This window comes from Hydra viridissima, unplaced genomic scaffold, assembly GCF_058129835.1.
Source record: "Hydra viridissima isolate aposymbiotic clone 2 unplaced genomic scaffold, HvirCarnegie_v1 scaffold_4, whole genome shotgun sequence".
In the NCBI taxonomy this organism is placed as follows: Eukaryota; Metazoa; Cnidaria; class Hydrozoa; order Anthoathecata; family Hydridae; genus Hydra; species Hydra viridissima.
Window position 1 is genome coordinate 9,572,131 of NW_028324303.1, and position 21,543 is coordinate 9,593,673.

Below are 21,543 nucleotides of genomic sequence, written 5' to 3' on the forward strand. Positions count from 1 at the left end.
AAAGGAGAAGAAAAAAAAGCCTGTAATAAGCGAGGAAATTTGAAAAGAGAAAATAAAGTGAAACAAACTATTCCCATAAAAAAACCCGGAAGATTTAGTATATAATACACTCTTACCACGATTAATTTTTTATCATTTCTTTCCATAATTAATATTTAATACGATAGTAATGTTTAGTTTTATTCAGTTAATAATAATTTTAGACTTAAGTTATCTTATTCTCATGAAAAAGTTTTAGCTTGAAAATTAACAAAAAAAAGTCGAGGTTTAAAATAACTCCTAAAAGTAATTAATAATAGCTAAAATATAGTAGTGACAATAGATATAAAACAATTTTCTTAAGATATTAATTAAATGAACTAAGGTAAATTACTTAGAGTATAATAAATTTTATTCTGAATAAATAAAATAATTACAGGTGTTTAAAAAAAAAGTTATTTAACTTTTTTTAAGTAGCACTAATTTCAAAAGTTCGACATTTGGATGTTCGGCACTTGGATGTTCGGCACTTGGATGTTCGGCACTTGGATGGTCGGCACTTGGATGGTCGGCACTTGGATGTTCGGTACTGAATGGTCGGCACTTGGATGTTCGACAGTTGAATGATTAGAAATATCTATAATTATCTGAATTTATAATCATCAATAACGAACCTAAGGAAATTTCGATTAGCATTTTTTCAAAATATCAAACTTTATTTCGAAGTATTTTTTAGAACATTTACGCAGTCTACTAAGACAGATATCAGAGATGGAGCGTAGAGTCTTAAAAATTCAGTAAGTTTTGCTCCTAACACTCATATGTTATTCTGGCTGAGCCACTAGGAAGCTATTTCTCGATAACTTTATAATCAGTTTTTTTAACAAATTTTTATATTCTTGAGACACAAGCCATAGAACTATTACAAAACTAAATCCAAAGAACTTTTTTCACAATATAAACTTTTTAAAACAGCTTTTAATTAAGCGATACAGTTGTTTTTTCTTCGCGTTTTCCACCCTTTCAATACTTCTCTCCTCTACTAAGATTATTTCCATTCTCTAATTCACATTCCTTTATAACATTATAGTGTCTGATGTCTTTCATAATATTTCCAACTCTACTGAAAACACCCTTTCAGAGCCACGGCTAGACATAGGTATCTAATAAACTTGCCTTATTTATGTCATCATTAAGTTTATCGCTGTGTTGGGTAAGCATAAAATAGAAAATTGAACACCATATTTATCTCGTCATCACACGAAACTAAAAAAGATTTAACTTTTATACAACTCACTGAAAAATTTAATAAATTTTTCAAAATTAATCATAAGTTTAAAAATTTCCTTACCTGTTTGAATTGTGATGTAAACTCCGATTCATTAATGAAAGAAATTGTTCTGGAATATTTAAATTGGGCTGAATGGTACAACAGTTTTAATTGAAAATGATAATCTTCATGCTCTCCACTCCTCATTTGGATCGTTCGCATATTTTGGTTTGCCATTGTAGTAGTTGAATGTTAATGATTGTCGCATTAATATGAGCAAGTTGGATACTTTTTAAAGACAACATGTTTTTCAAATATAAAGAAGATGATTTTGGTTAACTAACAAAAAAACTATTGTAAAATTAACTTAAACGTAAAAATAAATGTTCTAAGATAAAATGAGGTGAGGATGAAATCATAGTTAAGACCTTTGAAATTCAAATAAAATGCAATAATTGATATTTTTTTAAATTTCTACTTCAAACAAATCTCCTCTCTCTTGAGATGCTTTGTATGTGAAATTAACTTTTTGATAATTAAATAACCAACTCAAATTTCAACCCACAAGTTTCCAGAAAGTTCTCCATTGGAAAATCTTTGCTTAAGAAGCCGCAACCGTAGTTCACCGTTAAGAAATATTATTCAGTATTTAGGTTGTTGAGAAATAGTACTTAAAAAAATAAACATGCAAAAAAAGTTCAAACTAAATTATTTTTAATGTTTTAAAAAATTTACTTTAAAGCTTAATGACCAGTTGAGAAATGTTTGACTGGATGAAATTTAGAAGAAATGTTTGTAGCTCTTACATGGAGATTATGGCTTTGATCTTCTGTAAGTTGTGGTTTACAAACTCATAAACTGCGCCGGAGGTTTTTTACTGCAAGTAAACTGCAATGATTTGATATGAATTAAATTGCGGTGATAAATTTGTTACTTTTATTCTATGATGATAATGACGATAATAAAAATTTCAAAAATTAAACTAATAACTCAGATTTATTTGTATTAGCAATTTCAAATTTTTATTATTCTTATTTTTAATGTTATCTTAACTGCAATTTTTTTGCCTTGCTTTATCATTTCAACTTGTGGTTGAAATTTGCTTTATTACAATTTATTTTTACTGTGGTCTTTTATATTGTAAAGCAACTTTTTATGAACTTTTTTTCTCTTCTTTTCGTTTCTTTATTTATGTATTGAAAATCATTTTACGAGAAAGGTTTTATTTTAAAAATAAAAACACTGATCAATCGGCTTTCAGAAAGTAAAATTCTGTTCAAAGAAACTTTCAAAAAGCTTCTTTTTAATAACCTGAGAAGGTTCCGTTAGACAAGTTGCTTTGGAAACGATGTTAAAAACAGTGATAAAACTAAAACAAGTTTTTGAAAGATTTATACTATTAAATCCTCTATAAAATTTTTAAAGATTTCTTCAGGTTTTTTTTTATCAAACGTAAGAAAAAAAAGGTACATTGATGTAAGAGATACGTCTTTTGAAAGAGATGAGTTTTGTTTTTATTGCTGTTGCGGTTAGCTCGAGAATCCATTGAAATGAGTCTTTTAGTAGTAAGGAGGTTCCATTATACGTCTTTTTGTTTTTTGGAAAACCATGGGTACTAAAGCAGGTGAATCAAAATATAGACTTTTGCATAAAACAGGATCTTTCAAGCACAGCTGGAGGATTTTTTCTCGCTAAATAAGAGAAATTTATAGTAGGATGGCTAACATAAGATAGCTATTGCGAATTGTTCATAAGAAATGCGTATTAAAGCAGCTGCAATTTTTTAAAAATCAAGAATTCCTTTCGTTCTCTTTGGCAGCAAAATAAATTCAAAAGGAATGCAAAATGGAGCTAGGAAAAGTTTAGAACTAAAATATTTCTGAAGTTTATTGATAAGTTAATGAAACTTTAAAACCATCAGAATTAAATTTAAATGAAAATAGATAAACCTAAATAATAGAAAATAGATAAATTTTAATCAAAATAAAACCAAAAAAGGGTTTAATGACCTGTAACACATTTGAAATAAAAAAACCTTAGCAAAATGTGGTTCTCATATTTTAAAAGCCTGTTTAGCTGACGTAATTATTAAGTAGTTTAATACATAGTCCTTACTGATACCATCTTACTGATACCATCTTACTGATACCATCTTACTGATACCATCTTACTGATACCATCTTACTGATACCATCATAAAATCATCATCATCATTATCATCATCATCATCATCATCATCATCATCATCATCATCATCATCATCATCATCATCATCATCATCATCATCATCATCATCATATCATCATCATCATCATCATCATCATCATCATCATCATCATCATCATATCATCATCATCATCATCATCATCATCATCATCATCATCATCATCATCATCATCATCATCATCATCATCATCATCAGTTAATTTTGTGCTTGAAGACTTCAATAAACCTTTTATCTTAAACACTTTAAAACACCTTAATAGCGTTGAAAACAATATTTTTCGCTTTTATATTTTTAGAAGTAATAGAAGCAACAGTACATGATCAAAGGAACGAAATTGCTTATTTTTGTGAAATCGGAAAATTGTGTCTTTTTCTTTGTAGTCCTCAAATATTATGAATAGTGTATTGATCAATTTAATTTTTTCAAACAAAACGAATTAGAAAAAACTCTTACCGTGGATGAAAAGGACTTTCGATCTTCGGTACCATGCTTTTGAAATCTGCTGGCAATGCAAATGACTCCGCAAGAAAGAATAGCAAATGTAACTGTTACGGTCAGTGACCGCATTTTCTAAAAGTTACTTTTTGTTAGACTAAAAAAGTATATTTATATATATATACATGTATACATAAGTCATATTTTTGACTGTCTAATTGGAACATTTTACGCACAAATAGAAATTGCAATTAAAGATTTAAAGAGGAAGAATAACATATAATCGTCGATGTTTTAAAATAAAGAAGGCTTTTAATTGACACTAAAAAAGGTTTCAATCCACCTTATGAGATCTGAACGTCTCAACTCCACATGATTTGCGTGTTTCAATCAAAATGAACGATTTAGAAGTAATAATAGCATTACAAAAATTAATAGTTTCTACTTAATGCAATGCTTAAATATTGTTAAATGAGAATAAATAAATAATTATAAAAATTTAATAAAAAAGGAAACGCCGTTATAAAAAAGTTATTTTTCATAACACGTTTTCTTTTTTCATTTTCTATTTGCGTAAAAACCTTCACCTTGTCCATTTTTTATTTGCATAAAAATCTTCCATTTTGTTTTTATATATTACAACTGAAATTTTGAGTCAAAAGGCCTGTTTACACCATGTAATATTACTGCAAGTTAGATTGTTTTCAAAAAATTGTTTAAAATATCCATAAACTCAAAATACGACAGGATCAATTACATTTCAAAGTAAATTGTTTTGAAACAAAAATAAAAAGATGGAAATAACAAAGTGATTGCAGGCGCTCATGTCTAGATTTATTTTAAGACACAAAATATTTATTATTTTAAACTTAATTCAGCTGTCCGGATTTAGAATTTAGTTTCGTATTTTACCATTATCCTTAATGAAACTGAATAGCAAATTTTCTTGAAGGATGAATCGCGTTTTGTTGACAGAATTTTATTATTTATAAATACTAATGCTTATATACAATAATAAGATTTATACAATTTTTAAAGGAAAAGCCGCACAACTTCAATCCTCATCTGAACTTGAAGTCGAAAGAAGATTCATTTGATCAAGTCGGTAAAAGTCGGATGCATTTGTCTGAAAAATTAAAAATTAGAAATAGAACTTATGAAATAAATAGAGCTTATGTTCACAACTTAAAAGTGTTATCTATATTTCAATTTTAAGATAAAAAGCTTTTTAAAACTTATATGAGGATTTGCTACCTGTGCACCATAGTAACGCACTTTCTTAAGCTTTTTTTTCTTGATGCAGTTATATAACAGAATGACGAATGTAACAGTCAATGCTCCAATCACACCTGACATTAATGGAATTATGATGTACGAATACAGATATCGCACGTTCTAAACAGATGGTTTCAATATTAAAAATGTTAGAAAATTAATAAAATAAAAAAATTTAATATCGAATGAGTTTGAAAGAACTTTATGATATATTTGTTATTGATATTTTTGTTTATAATATAGTTTTTGCATAAAAAAACATTTGAAATAATATTTAATCACACAAAGTTATACTAAATTGCCCTAAATCATAATATGTGATGTATTATGAAATGTTATTAAGCAGCATACTTTTACTTCTTTCGTGTCTTTCTCTTTAGTCTCTGAAATGAAAAAAAAAGTATTAATTCTATTAAATCTTACTGTTAACTCTATTAAATCTGTTAACTCTATTATTTACTGTTTTCAAAGAATCTTTTACTCTCAGTAACAAAATTCGCTTGTGATAACTTTAGTAATAGAAAACTCTTTTATTGCTTAATTATTGTAAACCTCTCTTTCCTACTATTGTTTTATAAACATGGATGATCGAAAGATTGTGTTATGCTTCGCTATAATAGTTGCTAAATAAAATATTCAGTTTCAATTGGATACGTAATCGATCCACTATGTTTGTTGTGATTCTTACGAAAACTACAGATCAATTTTCCCTAAAATTATGGATTTAGAAAAAAAAAACAGAACCTGCAGTTTCCAAATTTAACAATTACCTAAACTATTTCCATAACCGCTTTCGTCCGGAAGTCGAATAATCTCTTCTGAAATCCGAAAACTGTTGGCATCCAAAGTTAGGTTTTTGAAACTAGATTCGTAAAATACTGGAGTTGATAGCGCATGACGTGAATGAGTCAGCTTCTCTGCAAACGTAGGCTTCAGGAATTGCAAAGAAGTACTCAGTAACAAATGTTTTGGAAGTGATGCTGTCCTATTGCTTTTATTTAAAACCTTTGTACTTAAATGAAAATTTAGAGTACTGCTTGTGGTTGGGTTAAAAGTTTTAAGGTTATTAATTGAAATACTAATTAATCCCAAAGAAAGGCTTACATCACCATGGAACTTCTTTCTCGAAGGAAATGTTGTCACATCATTTTCTGACAACATCTTTGTATGAGATTGAGTAGTTGATAAAGCTTTAATAGTCGATGCAACGTCTAACGCTGGTTTTACAACACTAGTTGCAGAATTTACAATTGAGCGATGGGAAAATGAGTCAAATTTGCTAACTGGAAACGTTTTTGATGGCATAATTGTAATGATATTAATAGATTTTTTTGGTTTTATTTGGTTTTGTACTTCCAGTTCTTCAATTTGAGTTGGCTCGTGAGGCAAATCGTCAGAAATATATTCATCATTGTAATCCGATGGTTGAAATTTAAAAAAAGGTATTGTTTTAAAAATATCATCTAAGCTATTTTTATCCCATGAAAACTTCTGCTCATCATTATCACTTAAAAAATCTTCGTTGATCAAATTAGCGCAACAAACACGCAATAAGATCAGCATAAACATTTTAAACTTCGACTTCGATTCGGTCATGAGATCTCATTGTAATTTTTTAAAGAGTTTTGAAAAGATATATACACTCTCTACTTCTACACACTCTCTACTTCTGGCTCTGGAAATTCTCTCTTCTTACACGTAATGCTTAAGCCTTACATTTCCAGCAAATTTTGAATAAAGGCCGAAAAATATAAACCAACGATGCGTTAAGCATTACCTTTTGGGCAGTCGCACTTTTGAATGATAGCAAATGAAAAAACCATTTTCACTTCCGTATAAAAAAAAACCCAAATAAAAGATCAAGAAAAGATCTCAACAACGTTTTGCTAAAACTTAAATGATAATTTCGTCATAAAAAAAAATATCAAAACTACATTTTATAGAAAATGCAATTACAAAAATTGTAAAGACGAAACTTTATTTTAATTATCTATTATCTCAAACTGAAAAAAAAGACTTTTATTTTTGAACCAAATAGTTTATTATTATCAAAATAACCGAAATAGTTTATTATTACTATTTCGGTTATTTTGATTATTTCTTAAAAAGCGAGTTTTTCAAACATGTCTGTTACCATAGTAAGCATACTAACCCCACAAAGAGCAATATCTTTGCATGGTCTCTTGAGATCAGCAAAAATTATATCATATTTACCATCATATTTAGGTATTCCTAAAAAATTTCTTTGTTTCAGCAAGAGTTTAATTAGGTCTGTCAAGCCTTTTGCAGGTAATTGACAAGCATGCACCCTAGAAAACATGTTGGTGCAGGCTGCAGTGATATTTAAGTTCTAAATATAATTTCAATTTCCATTTTTACTTCGTTCTTGTAGCATTGATTTAATTTCTAATTTTAATTTTACTTCTTTTGAATCAGTTCTGATGAAATTAATTTCAGTTCAGTTCTTATGATTTTAATCATTTTAGTTCTTATTTCAGTTACTAAATCAGTTCATATTTTACTTCTATCAAATTTTACAGCAATTAGTAGTCCTAACGACATATTTTTTTGAAAAAATCAAAGTGTAGTCTTGAAGTCTATGAATTTGGGTAACTTGTACTAGTTGCATTCATTAAAAAAAAAAAAATCCTATGGCTCCTTCCTGGGCCTTAAAAAAAGAAAAACTTGCCCCACCCCGGGGTAAGTTGGCGCAAATTATAAAAAAGATTATTAACGTATTAGTGAGTAAAAATGTATAAAAATTATTTATTATTTCTATGAGCTAGTAGCAGTTAGTAGTTTGAGTATGAAGCCAAAACAACACCCCACCTTTGTTCCTGGTAAAAAAAACAACACCCCACCTTTATTCCTGGTAACAAAACAACACCCCACCTTTGTTCCTGGTAACAAAAACCCCTAAAAAAATTTTTTTGTAAAAAAATTCAAAAATATTTTTTTTGTAAAAATAAATTTTTTCAATATTGTTAGAAATAAAAATTTGAAAAAAAATTAATTTTATAAAAATTTTTTGTTTTCCAGCTTCCCCTGTGAAAATTTTGCCAATAAACCCCAAAAGCTTTTCAATAAACTGCCTAAAGATCCTGAAAAACGACAACTACTAAAACAGCCTGACTGATAATAGTAAATCAATTGTGACTGGAATATTTATAGCAGTTTTATTCATAGGACCCAAAATGAAATAGTCAATTAGGAAAGTTCCCTGAGATTTCTGATACTTTTTGATAAAAAAACTCTGCAGAATAACGCAATTCGTCAACTTACTCCTGCTGACAACTAGTCCCGGTCTCCCCTATCATTATTTCAAAAAATAATGTAATACAAAAATTTCAAGAAAAATATTTAAACAATTTTTTAACTTAGTTACCATAGTAACCACCTTAGTGATTTTTTCATTCGATTGCGGCGACCAACAGTTAAAATTCCTTAAAGTGAAAATATCCTTTCTACATATATACATCTTTGATGCATGGAGCAAGGTGCCCATTTCCGGTGTGAGGATAAAGACAGCAACGGTTGGATCTAACAAACATGCAGCAGACGGAAGAGAATTAAGCGTATCTGAGTCCGGCTGCAGAATTGATTGAAACCGTTGACGTAGATCTCCAAAAAGATTCGCTGTCAAAGACTTGTTGGTAGGATATTCTTGTAAATGGCATTCCAAATTGAGTATAGATGGTAGAACCTGTGAAAGAGACTGAGCATCGGTCTGAAGTATATCTGTTTGTACTGCAAAGGGTTCCAAAAGTGAAGAAATGTTTTGAAAACGAACCCATTCACTTGCTTTGAATGCGTCTATTCCTAAATTAAAGTAAACCGTCTGAAATTAAAGTTTACTAATAACAATTGTAATAACTAATAATTATCATTGATATACGTCTCTTTTTTCCATACTGCTGTAATGTGATTTAAAAGGCAGGGTAAAGTATTTCCGTGTTATTAGTAAACCTAATTTAAAGACTATATACCCTGTCTTGTTTTTTAATGATAATGACTAATGAACTTTTTACAATTTATCACCATTTTCGGTTTTTTAGTTTAAATAAGGTAAGACGCAATTTTGTAGACTTAATAAAATTCCGAAAATAATTTATACACTCTAATAACATAAATAATAAAATAATATGTACCAATTTCTGTAAGAACTTCATTCACCGATGTCTTTATTTTAAACAGCCGGTCAATCATCTGATATGTACTGTTCCATCTTGAGGTGCAGTCAGTTATCACAGACTTCCCACACTTGTCAATAAGTTTCTCAATTGCCACACTTGATTTCCTAATTCTTGATACAACTTGTTTCTAAGATGGTTGCACTATAATGTTCATAAACTGGTTTTATGAGAAGCTGGAGTGTGTGAGCCATACAGGGCATTCGACGATATGGAATATGATCTGGCAGAAATAAATCAGTTTGTTCTGACTGAGACTGGATCTCTTCCTCATCAGTTTCATGTTTAGACTCGTCAGATTCAAACTCATAAGATTCAGATTCGTCAGATTTCTTAGCTGCATGCACTTCCTGTAAGAGCCTGATGGCTTTAATCATATTAGACCCGTTGTCTGAAACAATCAACATAACTTGATTTTCTCTAACACCCCACTTGTCAAGACATTTCTTTAAACATTCGGCAAGCATCTCACCCTTGTGGGGATGTTGGAGTTCCATCAAATTTAGGAAAGCATGTCGTGCTTTATCAATGGTGGTGTCATAGAAACAAGCAGATATTCCAAGGAACGATGCTGTGAGACGCTTCTTCGTCCAACCATCAAGACAAATTGTTACTTTGCGTGTACGATTCATCAAGTCTTTCAGTTGTGCAGATTGTAGAAGAAAACGCTCGTTTATCCGCTTGTTCAGTGTTGCAGACCCTGCAATATAAAATTTAAATCAGTTAAAATTTAATGCACATCAGTTTGTGTTTTTAGTTACTATAGCGTTACATTAATGATACTATAATTACAGGCAAACATTTAAAAATTATTTAGCATTGAATGAATTTAAAACAATAATTTAAAAATTTAGTTGTGTTAATTATAACCTGGCAATTTAAATTTTGGGTCAAGCGTTTTTATCATCTTTCAAAACGACGGCTGATCTAGCAATACCATTATATAGCTGGTATTAACAATCATTTCAATCACGCTATCCTGACTAGGGTATATCATACTTGAGCCAAAAATTAATTTTTCAGAATTTTGACTAGCACGCTTGGATTCATATGTATTTGGGTACGGGGAATTCAAATATAATAATATTTTTGCAAAATATTGATGTCTAGCTACCGGGAAACTGGTTTTAAAATTAGCTTTTTTTAAAAAAAAAATAGTCTTTTATAACTAAAGCTTAATTTTTAAATGTTTTTAGTCAATTAATAATAAAAATTAAAATAATATTAGGTAAAAAATAAACCATTTGTTATAAAACACAAAATTATCATTTAGCTTCCAGGATTCTTGAGCCAGAATGCACGGCTAGGGCTTCCGCCCCCCCCCCCCCTCCCTTCTACCAATATTAGATAGTTTTATTATGATTATAAGATCAAGATATATTACAATTAGTATATATATATTTATACACGCACTGGTAGGAGATAGAGTAGGTAGAGTAGGAGCAAGGGGCTTAGTTGCAAAAGCCCCCTCCCCTTACACTTACTCAAAATACTAATTCAAATTATAAATCTGGCTGCCTTAATTTTTGTTTTAGCTCCCCAAAATTCTTATAAAATCAACATTAAAACCAAGTATTTATTTAACATTTAATGTTATGCACAACAAAGTATAAATAAAAATCAAAAATACTAAATTAGTAATTACATAAATTACTTAAAGTCTTTTCTTGATTTAAACAAAGGCATTAGTTCACGATTTCGCAATTGAGTTCTAATAAGACCATCTCTTTTATCCCAACCACAGACTGACTGAGCTGCTTCTGTGACTAATTTGACTGCTCTCTCGCAACTTTGGGTATGTAATGAGTATAGAGGTAGCTGCAGGGGAGAAACTATCAATGCATTGAGTTGGACTAACGACATATTTGCAGTGAAAATTGGTTCAGTGATGACCTCTTTTTCCCAGTCGATAAGTTCTTTGATGTCACAAGCATCAAGGTTTATTGTTTGCGGAAGTCTAAATGGTCTAACATCTGTTGAGCCAAGTTCACTTCCAGCCCTAACTGCCAATATTATGTCGACGGCAAATAACCTTTGTTCTGAGTTATCAGAACAGAGAAGTGAGACAAGTATATTCTCAGGATGAGCCCACCAAGATTCACTTTTGAGATAAAGTTTAGATGCTTCTTTAATCCTATCATCTTGCTTCTGCCAAAGTTGAAACAGTTTTAAAAGATGACAAGAACCATATTTAATGTCATGCTTAACTTTAATCTCAAAGAACATTGGAAAATAAACCTGAGTCACCCAAGTTGCAAGCAGTCTTAAGATCTCTGCATTATCAGGTTCAAGATCATGTTTACTCATATAGAGAAGCAGGCATCTCATGCCACAAGTAAGCCATCGACTGTGAGACAATCTACCACATTTAAGAGCTGCTACTTCAGGATCGAGCTTTCCTTTCAATATTGCATTTAAATACTTCCATGCGACTAAACTGTCAGTGCTCATTTGCTTTAAGAAATCTTCACTTATAGTAACAAGAGGCTCCAGAAGCGGAATTGGCATAAATTTAGTAATTCTTTTAAGATTTTCTACTTTGGAAAGCAGTTTACCTACTGCTCCACTCCATCCTTTATCTGAAGAAGTTGATCCATCAAGTTTTTCCATAATATGACGGAATGGAAGCTCATTAATGTGAAGCCAGCAAAAAGATCTAAAAAGTTTTCGATTGAGAAGTTCTTCCACAAAATGAAGCATTCCACCTTTCCATCCAGACATTTCATTTGTAGTATCACTGCCAATTAGTTGGAGATTAAGATCTTTACCTCTTTCCATTAACCAGTCGAATAATCCAATAGCACATTGCTTAGCTGGTTTAGATATTTCTGACTTAGGTTTTGGTGTATAATGAGTAAGGTAGCGACCTCTAGGCTCTTCTGTCACAGTTATATGATTTTCTTTGATAATTTGTTTTTTGAAGGTGCCTGTGGTTTTATCATGGATAAGAACTAAAGTTTTATCTTTTCTCCCATCAACAAAAATTCCAGTAATTATATTTCTTTCACAGTCGAAATTTTCTTCTACTCTGGAATACTTCATAGCACACTCTTTGACACGAAAAACTTTCATACTATCACATATGAGATTTTTTTAATCTTCAACAAGTTTTCCTGCCTTCATAATATCTTTCAGTAGACCATTAATGATAGCAGCAGTAGCAGTCGATGATACACCAAATCTGATAGAGGCAACGGCAGCATTACTAATATCAAGGTAGTTTCGTTTAACATAACTCTCTTGATTTTCAATTGTCGAGTCCTCTTCGCTATCACTGACTTTATCGCTATCACTGACTATCACATCATTGGAATTATTATTAATTTCTATTGTAACACCCGTACTTTCATCATCAAATCTAACATCGGTTGGAGACTGATGATTCTAACTTATACTTTGAAGCTTCTTCACGTTGTCGCGTGAGTCTTGCTTGTTCAGTTGACTTGCGTAAGCATTTTAACCTAAGTTTGGCAGTCTCTTTAAGATCAAGACCAAATTCTTGCATACATGAAACACTGCCTTGTTTTTCTCGCTGGGTTTTTATCCAAATAAGTTCTTTTTTAGGAATTCTTAAATTTAAGTCACATTTGCAAAAGCAATGAGCACCGTCATCACAAGATTCGTTGCAAGGGGCATCATTATCACTGCAGTAAACGATTCTGCATTTGCAAAAAGCAATATCTAAAAGTTTATCAAGTTTAGGTTCCCAGCATTTTTTGTTTGCCTTTTGAGATTTGTGTCGAGCTATCTTAGAGAATGCAGACCAACTTCTATTAATTCTTAGTGCTATTGCTTTAGTTCCACAAACTATGGGTTCTTTAAATTCTGTGTTGGAAATAAGCCACCGTTCTGCAACTTCATTAGCAACATTAGAAAAAATTTATTGCATTGATATGTTGCGCGGATTTTTTTCACAGACTAGTATTCTGTTTCGCTGCAGATCTAGACATCGCTGCAAACAATCACGTAATGCTGGAAATTCAGTTTGGAGAAACTTTTTAGGACCTCCAAGATACTCACTTAGTTTGGTGTTAATCGATTTTCTGGTTTTCTTGCTAACTGATAATGCCATTTTTCTTTTTTTAATATATTATGAATCTGGAAGATATAAATACAGCAGGTATAGCAATTAATTTGAAATAAAATCTAAAATGGTAGTTATAATATTTTCAAAGTATATTTGAATATTAACTGATACTTATACACAAAATAACATTGTTAAAAACTCAAAGCATATTATAAAAATTAAGCATAAGGTTAAACAATATTTTAAATAGTTATTATGTACATTTATAACATAAACAGCCATCATTTAGTAAAAAAACACAATATTTTTGAAAATTAAAAACGTTTTCCCGGTAGCTAGACTTGTTTTTTCACCAAAATAAATTATACCATTCAACTCAGGGTTTATGAATACATAGGAAAAGTGACATACTGAATGAAAATTAAAACATGCAAAAGTATGATATACCCTAATCCTGACGCACTTGATATTCACTTGATTCCGTTGGCCACGCGGTGATTCAGTGTTCAAAGCACTCTCTTACTGTCTGAGTTTTTGTCTTTCCACTATTTCGGGAAGATATAGAAAATCTGTCATCAATTTTACGTTTCAAAAATATTTTTTCTGCATTTCGTTTTTTCTTTTCATCCCGTGTAACATTTGTCTTTATGTATTCTCTGAATGTGCGCCACCAAGTTACTGGAATTTTTTCCGGCAAGAGATGCGCCACATACGCTCTCATTATTTATGTCCTGTACTAGACACGTGGATTTGTCATTTTTTTCATCGTAAACGAAGAATTTCCATACAGGACTGTCACGCTTCCTACCAGCCAACAACCTTGATAAACTCATTATTCTGTTATTAATTTGCAACTCTTAAGAATCTTTAGATGTTTATTTTATTTTACAACAAAAGATTGAACGCATTGAATTTATACTTAACGTAATGACAAGTACGTTTTGTGGTCCATTGATACATTCTATAATCATTCCAAATATAATCGTTATGGTCAAACATGTGCGCCAATTTTAAAGCAAGTATGCAAAATTTGTAAATTAATTGTCAAAAAAAACTAATTAGTGTATCGAAATTTCTTTTAATATTCAATAATTTTCGTTCGGTAATAATTCCTAATTCTATTCCTATTTTCGTTTTTTGATGCTTATAATCAATTCTATTTCAGTTTTCGTTCTTCAGATATATCCTAATTTTAAATTTTTCTTCACATTAACGAAATCAATTATTTGAAATAAATCAATTGAAACTCTCTTTTTTGTAAATTGAAGATGACGAAGAGTGTTTAATCGACTGATAACTTTGTAGATTATATTAGCTTGCGTAAGTTGTATCACAAGGGCAAGGAGGTTTAATACACAGGAGACGGCATAACGTGACTTTTTTGAAACGAGTTTTGAAATTTGGCCGCCATCTTGGTTAACCCAAAAGAATTTCGCAGAACTTAGGATTTTGTTTAAAACTTTGTTAAACCAAATCAAAACATTGCAATGATCGCAATCAAATGATTGAATAATTGGTCAGTTTGAATAATTTGTAACTTACACTATCATGTAAAGAATTACTTGCTAACTGATAGTCTTCTTCAGTTCATTTCAATAACATTTGGAATACTGAAAAAGACATTCAGATAGCTTTATCTCAACAAGCTACCAACAGAGACCGTATTTCAGATACACGAAAGATTCTTGTGAAAAGAAAACCATATGGCTGTGAGTTGAAACAAGTATGTATTTACATGTATATAAGATAATAAGCTATAACCTATTTTGACTGCTTCTAGTAAATACCAAAACATTGAAAACATTTATGTTCCTTCTGTTAGTGTTTTGAATAACTCTACTAGCAGAAATAGGATTATTGAACTACTAGAAAACTCTGTTACTGATCATGATTAACTTTTAGTTCCTGATGCTAGTTGTTTGTCTACATGTTAACAAAGTATTGTGGCTTGTATTGCAGGATTTGCTGCATTTAGGAGAAATTCTGGGGAATTTGCTACACTGTGAAACATGTATTTTAGCGCTAAATACAAGTAGCAAACAAGAACAATATGCATTAACTTGAAAACAAAAGGTGCATTATTGATATTTCCCTCAAAAGATGATCATGGCATTTGCATTTTGTGTGAAAAGTTGTTCAGAATCAACGTAGAACATAACAGCAATAATTCATTATACTTGTCAAATGTAAGGTGCCATGCAATTTTGCAGTCAGTATACCAATTCACAAATGGTTGTTTTTATTTCCACAAGAAACGTTCATACTGTGTAAAACATGGTGTCTGCTAATTTTGTGTTGACATATAACTATCTGAATGTCTGTTTCAGTATTCCATATATTTTGGAATAAGCTGAACCAGATAATCAGTTAGCAAACAATTCATTGTAACATAATATAACCTCGAAAGTATAACTGGCGAATTATTTATTGAATTGTTGCAATGCTTTGATTTCGTTTCATCTGTGTTTCTCCAGAGTCCTGCGCAAAATATAAAAATGTTTTGGGTCAACCAGATGGCGGCTGACTTTCAAAACTGGCTTCAGGGCGTTTTATATAAGCGTATATACCGTGCCGTCTCCTGTGTATTGTACTCTTTGCACAAGGGTTAGAATTAAATAAAAGCAAATTTTTGTGTTTATTGAGTAAAATAACGTCTTAATGTCGCTTATATGAAACCAATTTGTTTATTTTGCTCGTTCATTGGCTCGTTTACAGGCTTAAAACTAGTTTAACTGGTTTTTACGATACCTTTTGCGCATGTACTGTTTCGTAATGTGAAAATTTCGTTCTGAATAACACAATGTACGTTATGCTAGAAGTGAAGGCTGTCTAAACTAGTTATTCTACAAGTAATAGTTTCAACTGAAAAGCAAATTAGTATAAACCATTACATTTTTGAATAGTGTTTAAAATCTTAATGATGTATTCCTCAAATCGGATAGCAGAGGATTTTCAAAAAGTCAAAAAGATTGGTAAGCATTATAAAAAGGCGAATGTGTTTTTGTCATCTTTATTAACCAAACGCAGGTCGAATCGACGATCTAAGTGTCCGAGCTTACTATCTGATGTTCTTCTTACAAATATTATTAATCGTTTAAAGACAGAGGATATATACTGTTCAAACAAATTAATGAAGACTTCTAATAATCTGTTAAGTAATAATATTTCAGATATAAATAATACTTCAAATAAAAACAATTCTGACAAAGAGATCGATAGCTTCCTAGGAATGGATATGTTTTTTGAAAAACTTAAATATGTTAAAGTTTTACCGAACTCTGCATGTGAAAAAGACTCTTCAGAAAATGATGAAGATCTTGAACTCCAAGACCTTGTTGATAATTTCATAGAAACTGGTATGCTTCATGAAAGATTTTATTCCTCTAATATTAATAGTAGTGCTTGCAGTTGATAAATGATACTGATACTTTAAATATTATGAATGGTGTTTTTCTTTTAACAACAATAAGTACATTACACAGCTTAACATTAATCCTAAAAGCATAATAAGACATGTTAAAAGGAATAGCAATTTTTCAATCACGTAGTAATGATTCAATTTAATTTGGTTCAAATAATCATGTGAATTTTTTTTTCTTGTAAAGGTTTTTAATCACATTTACTAAATATTGTTTTAATTACTATGAAAATAGTTTTGGTTATAATAAATATTTAATATAATTTTGCATTAGCATTCCCAGCGGTATATTCATAATGCAACTTTCTGGAGTATTTGCTGTGGTATAAAGGTAATTTGGCTAACATTAACATTTTAATTTCAAACAATGCAAATAAGCAGTTAAAATATAAAAATGATTCTTCAGTATAATGAAGCTGTTATACAGAATATTTATTCTTTAAGTGTTTGATTTCTTCACAGTATGCAATGATCATAAGATGGACACAACTTTCTGGAGTATCCTACCAGGAATCTTAAAGTCCTACTCAAAAGTTTGATGTAATATGTGTTTTTTTTTTTTTGTTTTTTTTTTTTGTTTTGTTTCTTTTTGCTATATAGTTTATGCAACTTCTTGAATTGCATAAGTCATAGTGACAAGGCTTTCTAACAAATGTTACGTCCATTAGTTCTCTAAGTTAAGAACTAATTTATAAAAAATAATGGATATGCTTTAGACCATGTATCTGACTTGAAATACCCAGTCCAGCACAGATACTCAACATCTGAAAAATGTATTCATTCTCATTCAGGTAGGTAGGTCATTATTTTAAAGAAAATGTAAATTTTTTTTGTTTTAAGGTCTATCAAGTAGTATAGAGCTGTTCTCATGAAATTTGATTGTAATAACAAGTAAAATATTCACAGATCAAGCTTTCAATGTTTTTTGTTTTTTTTTTTTTCTTATTGCAGTTAGGAGTCTTACTTCAAGTTACTTTTTCGCAATTTTATAAAAAGTTTGTTGCATTTTAAAATAGTTAAATACGTCCTTAAATAAAAATATTGATGATCTGCTTACTAAAATACTTATTTCTTGTATTATGAGTCAATGTTTCAATTTCTGCTGTTAAAGATAGTATTTTCAATATAGTTCTCTTCAATTTAAAAATGTGCTAATCCTGGCATAAACTGAAAAGCACTGTTGTTTTAAAAGTGCGTGAATTCTTTAAGTTTAAAAACTAATATAGCTAAGGCTAGACAAACAAATATAATAGATCTTAATAACAAAAAGGTGTGTTAAAGCCAGCCAGGCCTTTTTCAAAGAACTTTGTTGGCTATTGTAAGTTATGTTACTAAGCACACTGATATCCAGAGCAGGTATATGTTTTCTTTTACGGGCTACTTGCAGGTGTTACCTTACAAAAGCTGCTATTAACCAGACCAGGTAAATCAGTATTCTAATTAAAAAGATATTTCTGATTATTATTGATTTATATTAACTTTGCTATCATAAAATTTAAGCATATAAGATCAGAATTCAGTATAACAAATTCATTGTCACAAAAGTACAATACAGTGATAGTAATAATATAAAATGAAAATCGCAGCAATCAAATGAATGCATATCTGAAAAAATCTTTTGAACTCGAGCATAACGCTAATAGCTAATTTTGTTCATGTAGTAATGATGGTGGGAGGTGAAGTCAACTTACTCAAAAAAAAAGATGGTGTCAATCCTCTATATGTTAACATGGACTAAAGTTAAAAAGAAATGCAGACAAAACAGGTACACCAATAGAGAAGTTCACTAGAATGCAAACCAAATGAAATAATGGTAGAGTTTATCATTAACAACTTCTTTATATTGAAAACAACAGTAATTAGGACTGAAATAATTCGAACACCTTATACCTCTGTAAATATTAAGTTTTTCAATTCCTTGTTTTCCTATTGATTTTATAATGCTCCCATCAAGCGTAATAAGATTTCTTTTGAATATTGAAAAGAGTTAAATTTTTTTAAAACTCATTATAGGAAAAGACTGATGAATTAACTTGAAACATAAACAGACAGTTATTAAATCACATTGGAAAGGTAAAGACCAATATCGAATAATAGATAATAAATGACTAGTTTTTTTCAACATTGTGTACTGGAAAGAAACTCCATTCTGTTAAAAATTCAATCAGAACAAAATAACAATACATGAAGCTAAGTGGTAAAGTTAAAAACTAGTCTTTAAAATACTTGATTATAACTCTAAGTTAAAATATAAAATCTCTTCAAACGTAATTTAAATATTTAAAAAAAAAAATTTCGATAGCATCTCTAAACATCTAAATTTTAATTAAGAAAATCCCAAAAACAAAACTCTTATCTACGGTAACTATGTTCGTCCTTAAGCTCAGTTTTGACGAGCGGTCGTTTTCTGTCCATTGTAGACTCTGTTTTAGAAGATGATTTTAAAGCAAAATAAGAGTGATTAGAAGACATTGAAAAACGACGCAATACCCAAGCAATATGTGCCCTGATCGTTGAACTTGTCTGAGTTCCACGTTTCTGCAATGTGAGTGATGCTTTTTTTCCGCTGTGAAAACTAATTCGAATGTGTCGTGTTTTTGTAGCAGTTTACTTTGAATATGTGAATGTAAGACCTAAGGATGAGTGGCCTTGTTAATGTCTTCTCATTTTAGTGCCTTAAACGAGGTAAAGGGATATCGAGTAAGAGCATTACTTGCTTAGTTTCTTCTGCTAAAGAAATTCGTTTAAGCGATATAGATTTTCCTTATGAACGAATTTGTTAGAGTTATGCTTTGTTTTCGGCTATTCAGTTCTCGTTTTAGAATGACAAACACGCGGGCGTGTTGCTAGGCCATGCTCCTGCCGGTGATGCGTTATGCAACCAGTCCTTCGTAAACAGCATTTAAGCTGCCGTTTTACAACCTGTTACTGATATTTTGTGCCTGTTTGTTTTTTCCTTTCTCTTTTTTGCTTTTTTTTTTGTTTTTGTTGTTTTTCATTTGCTTTTTTTTGCTTGTTATCTTTATTTTTTTTATATACCATGGTATGATCTAACAAAGTCCTGTGCTTTAAGAAAGTTCTAATTTAAAAAATGAAAAATTTTGTATACATAGAATAAGCATTTTAAAAAAAAATTAGGTTATTTTAACTTGATATCAAGTTAACTTTATAAGGTCAAACCACGGTTCATATATTGTTATTGCTTTTGTTTTTTTTTTTTTCTTTTTCGAAGTTTTTTTCTGCTTTTTTTTATTCATATTTTAATTGTACGTTTCAAAGACGAGTTCAGTTTTTTGTTCTTGAGGGTTTTTTTTCTCTCTGGTTTGTGACGTTTAGCGTAACTGCTGTTCCTTGGTGCAGTCACCAATTGCAAAGCGGACTGTTGTTTTTGCTTTTGTAGCTCCGCTGTGTAAATGGATGTGTTCCGTTACGAGGGGGTGAAGGTTTTTATGTTTTCTAGGATTTTCTTCATCCTTACTATGTTTTGGCCGGCTCCAATTTGATTTTGGTTTTGTTAATTAAAAATATACTTTTAAACTTTTTTTAATTTTTCTCCATCTGTTTGAAATTTTTTTTTTTTTTTTTTTTTTTTTTTTTTTTTAAAGCTTGCTTCACTTCATGATGGGTTTTCTATGTTTTTATATTTGGTTTTTTAACAGTTGAAGTTAATGGATGATTTAAATATTTCTTTACTGAAAAATTTATTAAACAATACATCATGAAAATTTTTTTAAAGGTGTTCGTTCTTACATGCATTTAAATCTTAAATTTTAAGGGATTATTAACATATAATATAAAGATATAAACTTAAATGTACATACACCTTTTGATAACGCAATGTATGTTATGAAAAAGTTCTCTTAATATTTATTAAAGTCGTTTTAAGTTTAAAACAATTGACTCGATTATTGAGAGCTGGAATATTACAAAGAATAATATTTTAAAAATATATACATTGTATTTAATATTCTTATTAAATAATATATCGATTGATTACATGTATTGAATAATCCTAGAAGGAACCCGTGAGTTGTGTGTACTCAGCACAGTTAATAGTTCATGCAACATTAACATATCTGGTATCTTGGTACAAAAGTAGAAAACTTGTCAAAGTTTTAGGTAAACACCATTGCCGCTTACCATGCGGTTATGATATTAATCTTCTAGCACACTGCATTTAGTAACTAAGACTTAAAAGGAACAAAAATTATACAATTAATACTTTAAAACAATTCAGTTGTGTTTTTAAGTTGAACGTGGTCTTCCGTGGTTCAAACAATCGGTCTTAGTGATATTTCTGTTCTTTTAACCTTAATAGGTTTGAATTATTAATTCTTATGCATGCCATAAAATCGATGTTGCACAACATAATGGTTTTCTTATTAATAAATGAACGCATTTTCATTTCAAGTCCCTAAACTTTGAAGTTGGCAGCAACACGAGATCTGGTGAATATGATCGTGTTGTCTTTTCATTGTAAAAGTTCAAAAGACGGTTACTTTTTTCAATAGTAACGCTAAAGTTTCTAGTGCTCAAAGATAGATTACAGTCAATAGGTTCCCCTATATCCGAATATAAGTAATGGTATAATTTTTACATGTGTAAGCATGTGAATCGTGTCAATCTGGATTTTCTATATTTTAACACAAAACATACCAATATCAATTATGGCTGAACTTATTTTGATAAAATACTTTGCTCTCTTTTAAATTGACATTAAAA

General features: G+C 30.2%; 3 protein-coding genes and 1 long non-coding RNA gene across 26 annotated transcripts; 1 reads left to right on the plus strand and 3 right to left on the minus strand.

Annotated features, from left to right (window-relative positions):
• Positions 1–376: 376 nt before the first annotated feature.
• LOC145183729 (uncharacterized) lies at positions 377–4,127 on the minus strand. The gene is made up of 3 exons (XR_016452238.1): positions 3,930–4,127; positions 1,331–2,940; positions 377–1,245 (listed from the first exon to the last, which is right to left on the minus strand). It is a non-coding gene; the product is annotated as an uncharacterized LOC145183729 (long non-coding RNA).
• Positions 4,128–4,874: 747 nt separating this feature from the next.
• On the minus strand, positions 4,875–6,938 carry LOC145183619 (uncharacterized). Its single transcript, XM_080059025.2, has 4 exons — positions 5,957–6,938; positions 5,538–5,569; positions 5,166–5,306; positions 4,875–5,037 (listed from the first exon to the last, which is right to left on the minus strand). The coding sequence occupies exons 1-4, from the start codon at positions 6,780–6,782 to the stop codon at positions 4,966–4,968; spliced, it is 1,071 nt and encodes a 356-aa protein (XP_079915151.2). The 5' UTR covers positions 6,783–6,938; the 3' UTR covers positions 4,875–4,965.
• A 1,552-nt stretch (positions 6,939–8,490) lies between these two features.
• LOC145180708 (uncharacterized) lies at positions 8,491–16,018 on the minus strand. Its single transcript, XM_090085894.1, has 3 exons — positions 11,031–16,018; positions 9,335–10,076; positions 8,491–9,005 (listed from the first exon to the last, which is right to left on the minus strand). Exons 1-2 carry the CDS (start codon positions 12,446–12,448, stop codon positions 9,974–9,976), a joined length of 1,521 nt encoding a protein of 506 aa, XP_089942020.1. The 5' UTR covers positions 12,449–16,018; the 3' UTR covers positions 8,491–9,005; positions 9,335–9,973.
• Positions 16,019–16,177: 159 nt separating this feature from the next.
• On the plus strand, positions 16,178–20,119 carry LOC145183042 (uncharacterized). 23 transcript variants are annotated; one of them, XM_090085782.1, is made up of 8 exons: positions 16,178–16,759; positions 17,096–17,152; positions 17,284–17,361; positions 17,538–17,612; positions 18,483–18,634; positions 18,835–18,894; positions 19,242–19,366; positions 19,494–20,119. In XM_090085782.1, the coding sequence occupies exons 1-2, from the start codon at positions 16,321–16,323 to the stop codon at positions 17,116–17,118; spliced, it is 462 nt and encodes a 153-aa protein (XP_089941908.1). In that variant the 5' UTR covers positions 16,178–16,320; the 3' UTR covers positions 17,119–17,152; positions 17,284–17,361; positions 17,538–17,612; positions 18,483–18,634; positions 18,835–18,894; positions 19,242–19,366; positions 19,494–20,119. The 23 variants fall into 23 exon arrangements, 22 of the variants coding, with proteins under 22 accessions (XP_089941908.1, XP_089941907.1, XP_089941906.1 ...); XM_090085773.1 differs by having other exon boundaries at positions 16,184–16,759; positions 18,483–18,586; XM_090085775.1 differs by having other exon boundaries at positions 16,184–16,759; positions 18,483–18,586; positions 19,644–20,119.
• Positions 20,120–21,543: the final 1,424 nt, after the last annotated feature.

Excerpts from the sequence above, each read along its gene's own strand:
- LOC145183619 (XM_080059025.2), bottom strand. The coding sequence starts at position 6,782 with ATGACCGAATCGAAGTCGAAGTTTAAAATGTTTATGCTGATCTTATTG. Across the intron at positions 5,307-5,537 it reads AAGACACGAAAGAAGTAAAA|AACGTGCGATATCTGTATTC; the intron begins GTATGCTGCTTA and ends CCATCTGTTTAG. Across the intron at positions 5,038-5,165 it reads TGCGTTACTATGGTGCACAG|ACAAATGCATCCGACTTTTA; the intron begins GTAGCAAATCCT and ends TTAATTTTTCAG.
- LOC145180708 (XM_090085894.1), bottom strand. The coding sequence starts at position 12,448 with ATGAAAGTTTTTCGTGTCAAAGAGTGTGCTATGAAGTATTCCAGAGTA. Across the intron at positions 10,077-11,030 it reads AAATCAAGAAAAGACTTTAA|GGTCTGCAACACTGAACAAG; the intron begins GTAATTTATGTA and ends TTTATATTGCAG.
- LOC145183042 (XM_090085760.1), top strand. The coding sequence starts at position 16,321 with ATGATGTATTCCTCAAATCGGATAGCAGAGGATTTTCAAAAAGTCAAA. Across the intron at positions 16,760-17,095 it reads TGATAATTTCATAGAAACTG|CATTCCCAGCGGTATATTCA; the intron begins GTATGCTTCATG and ends ATTTTGCATTAG.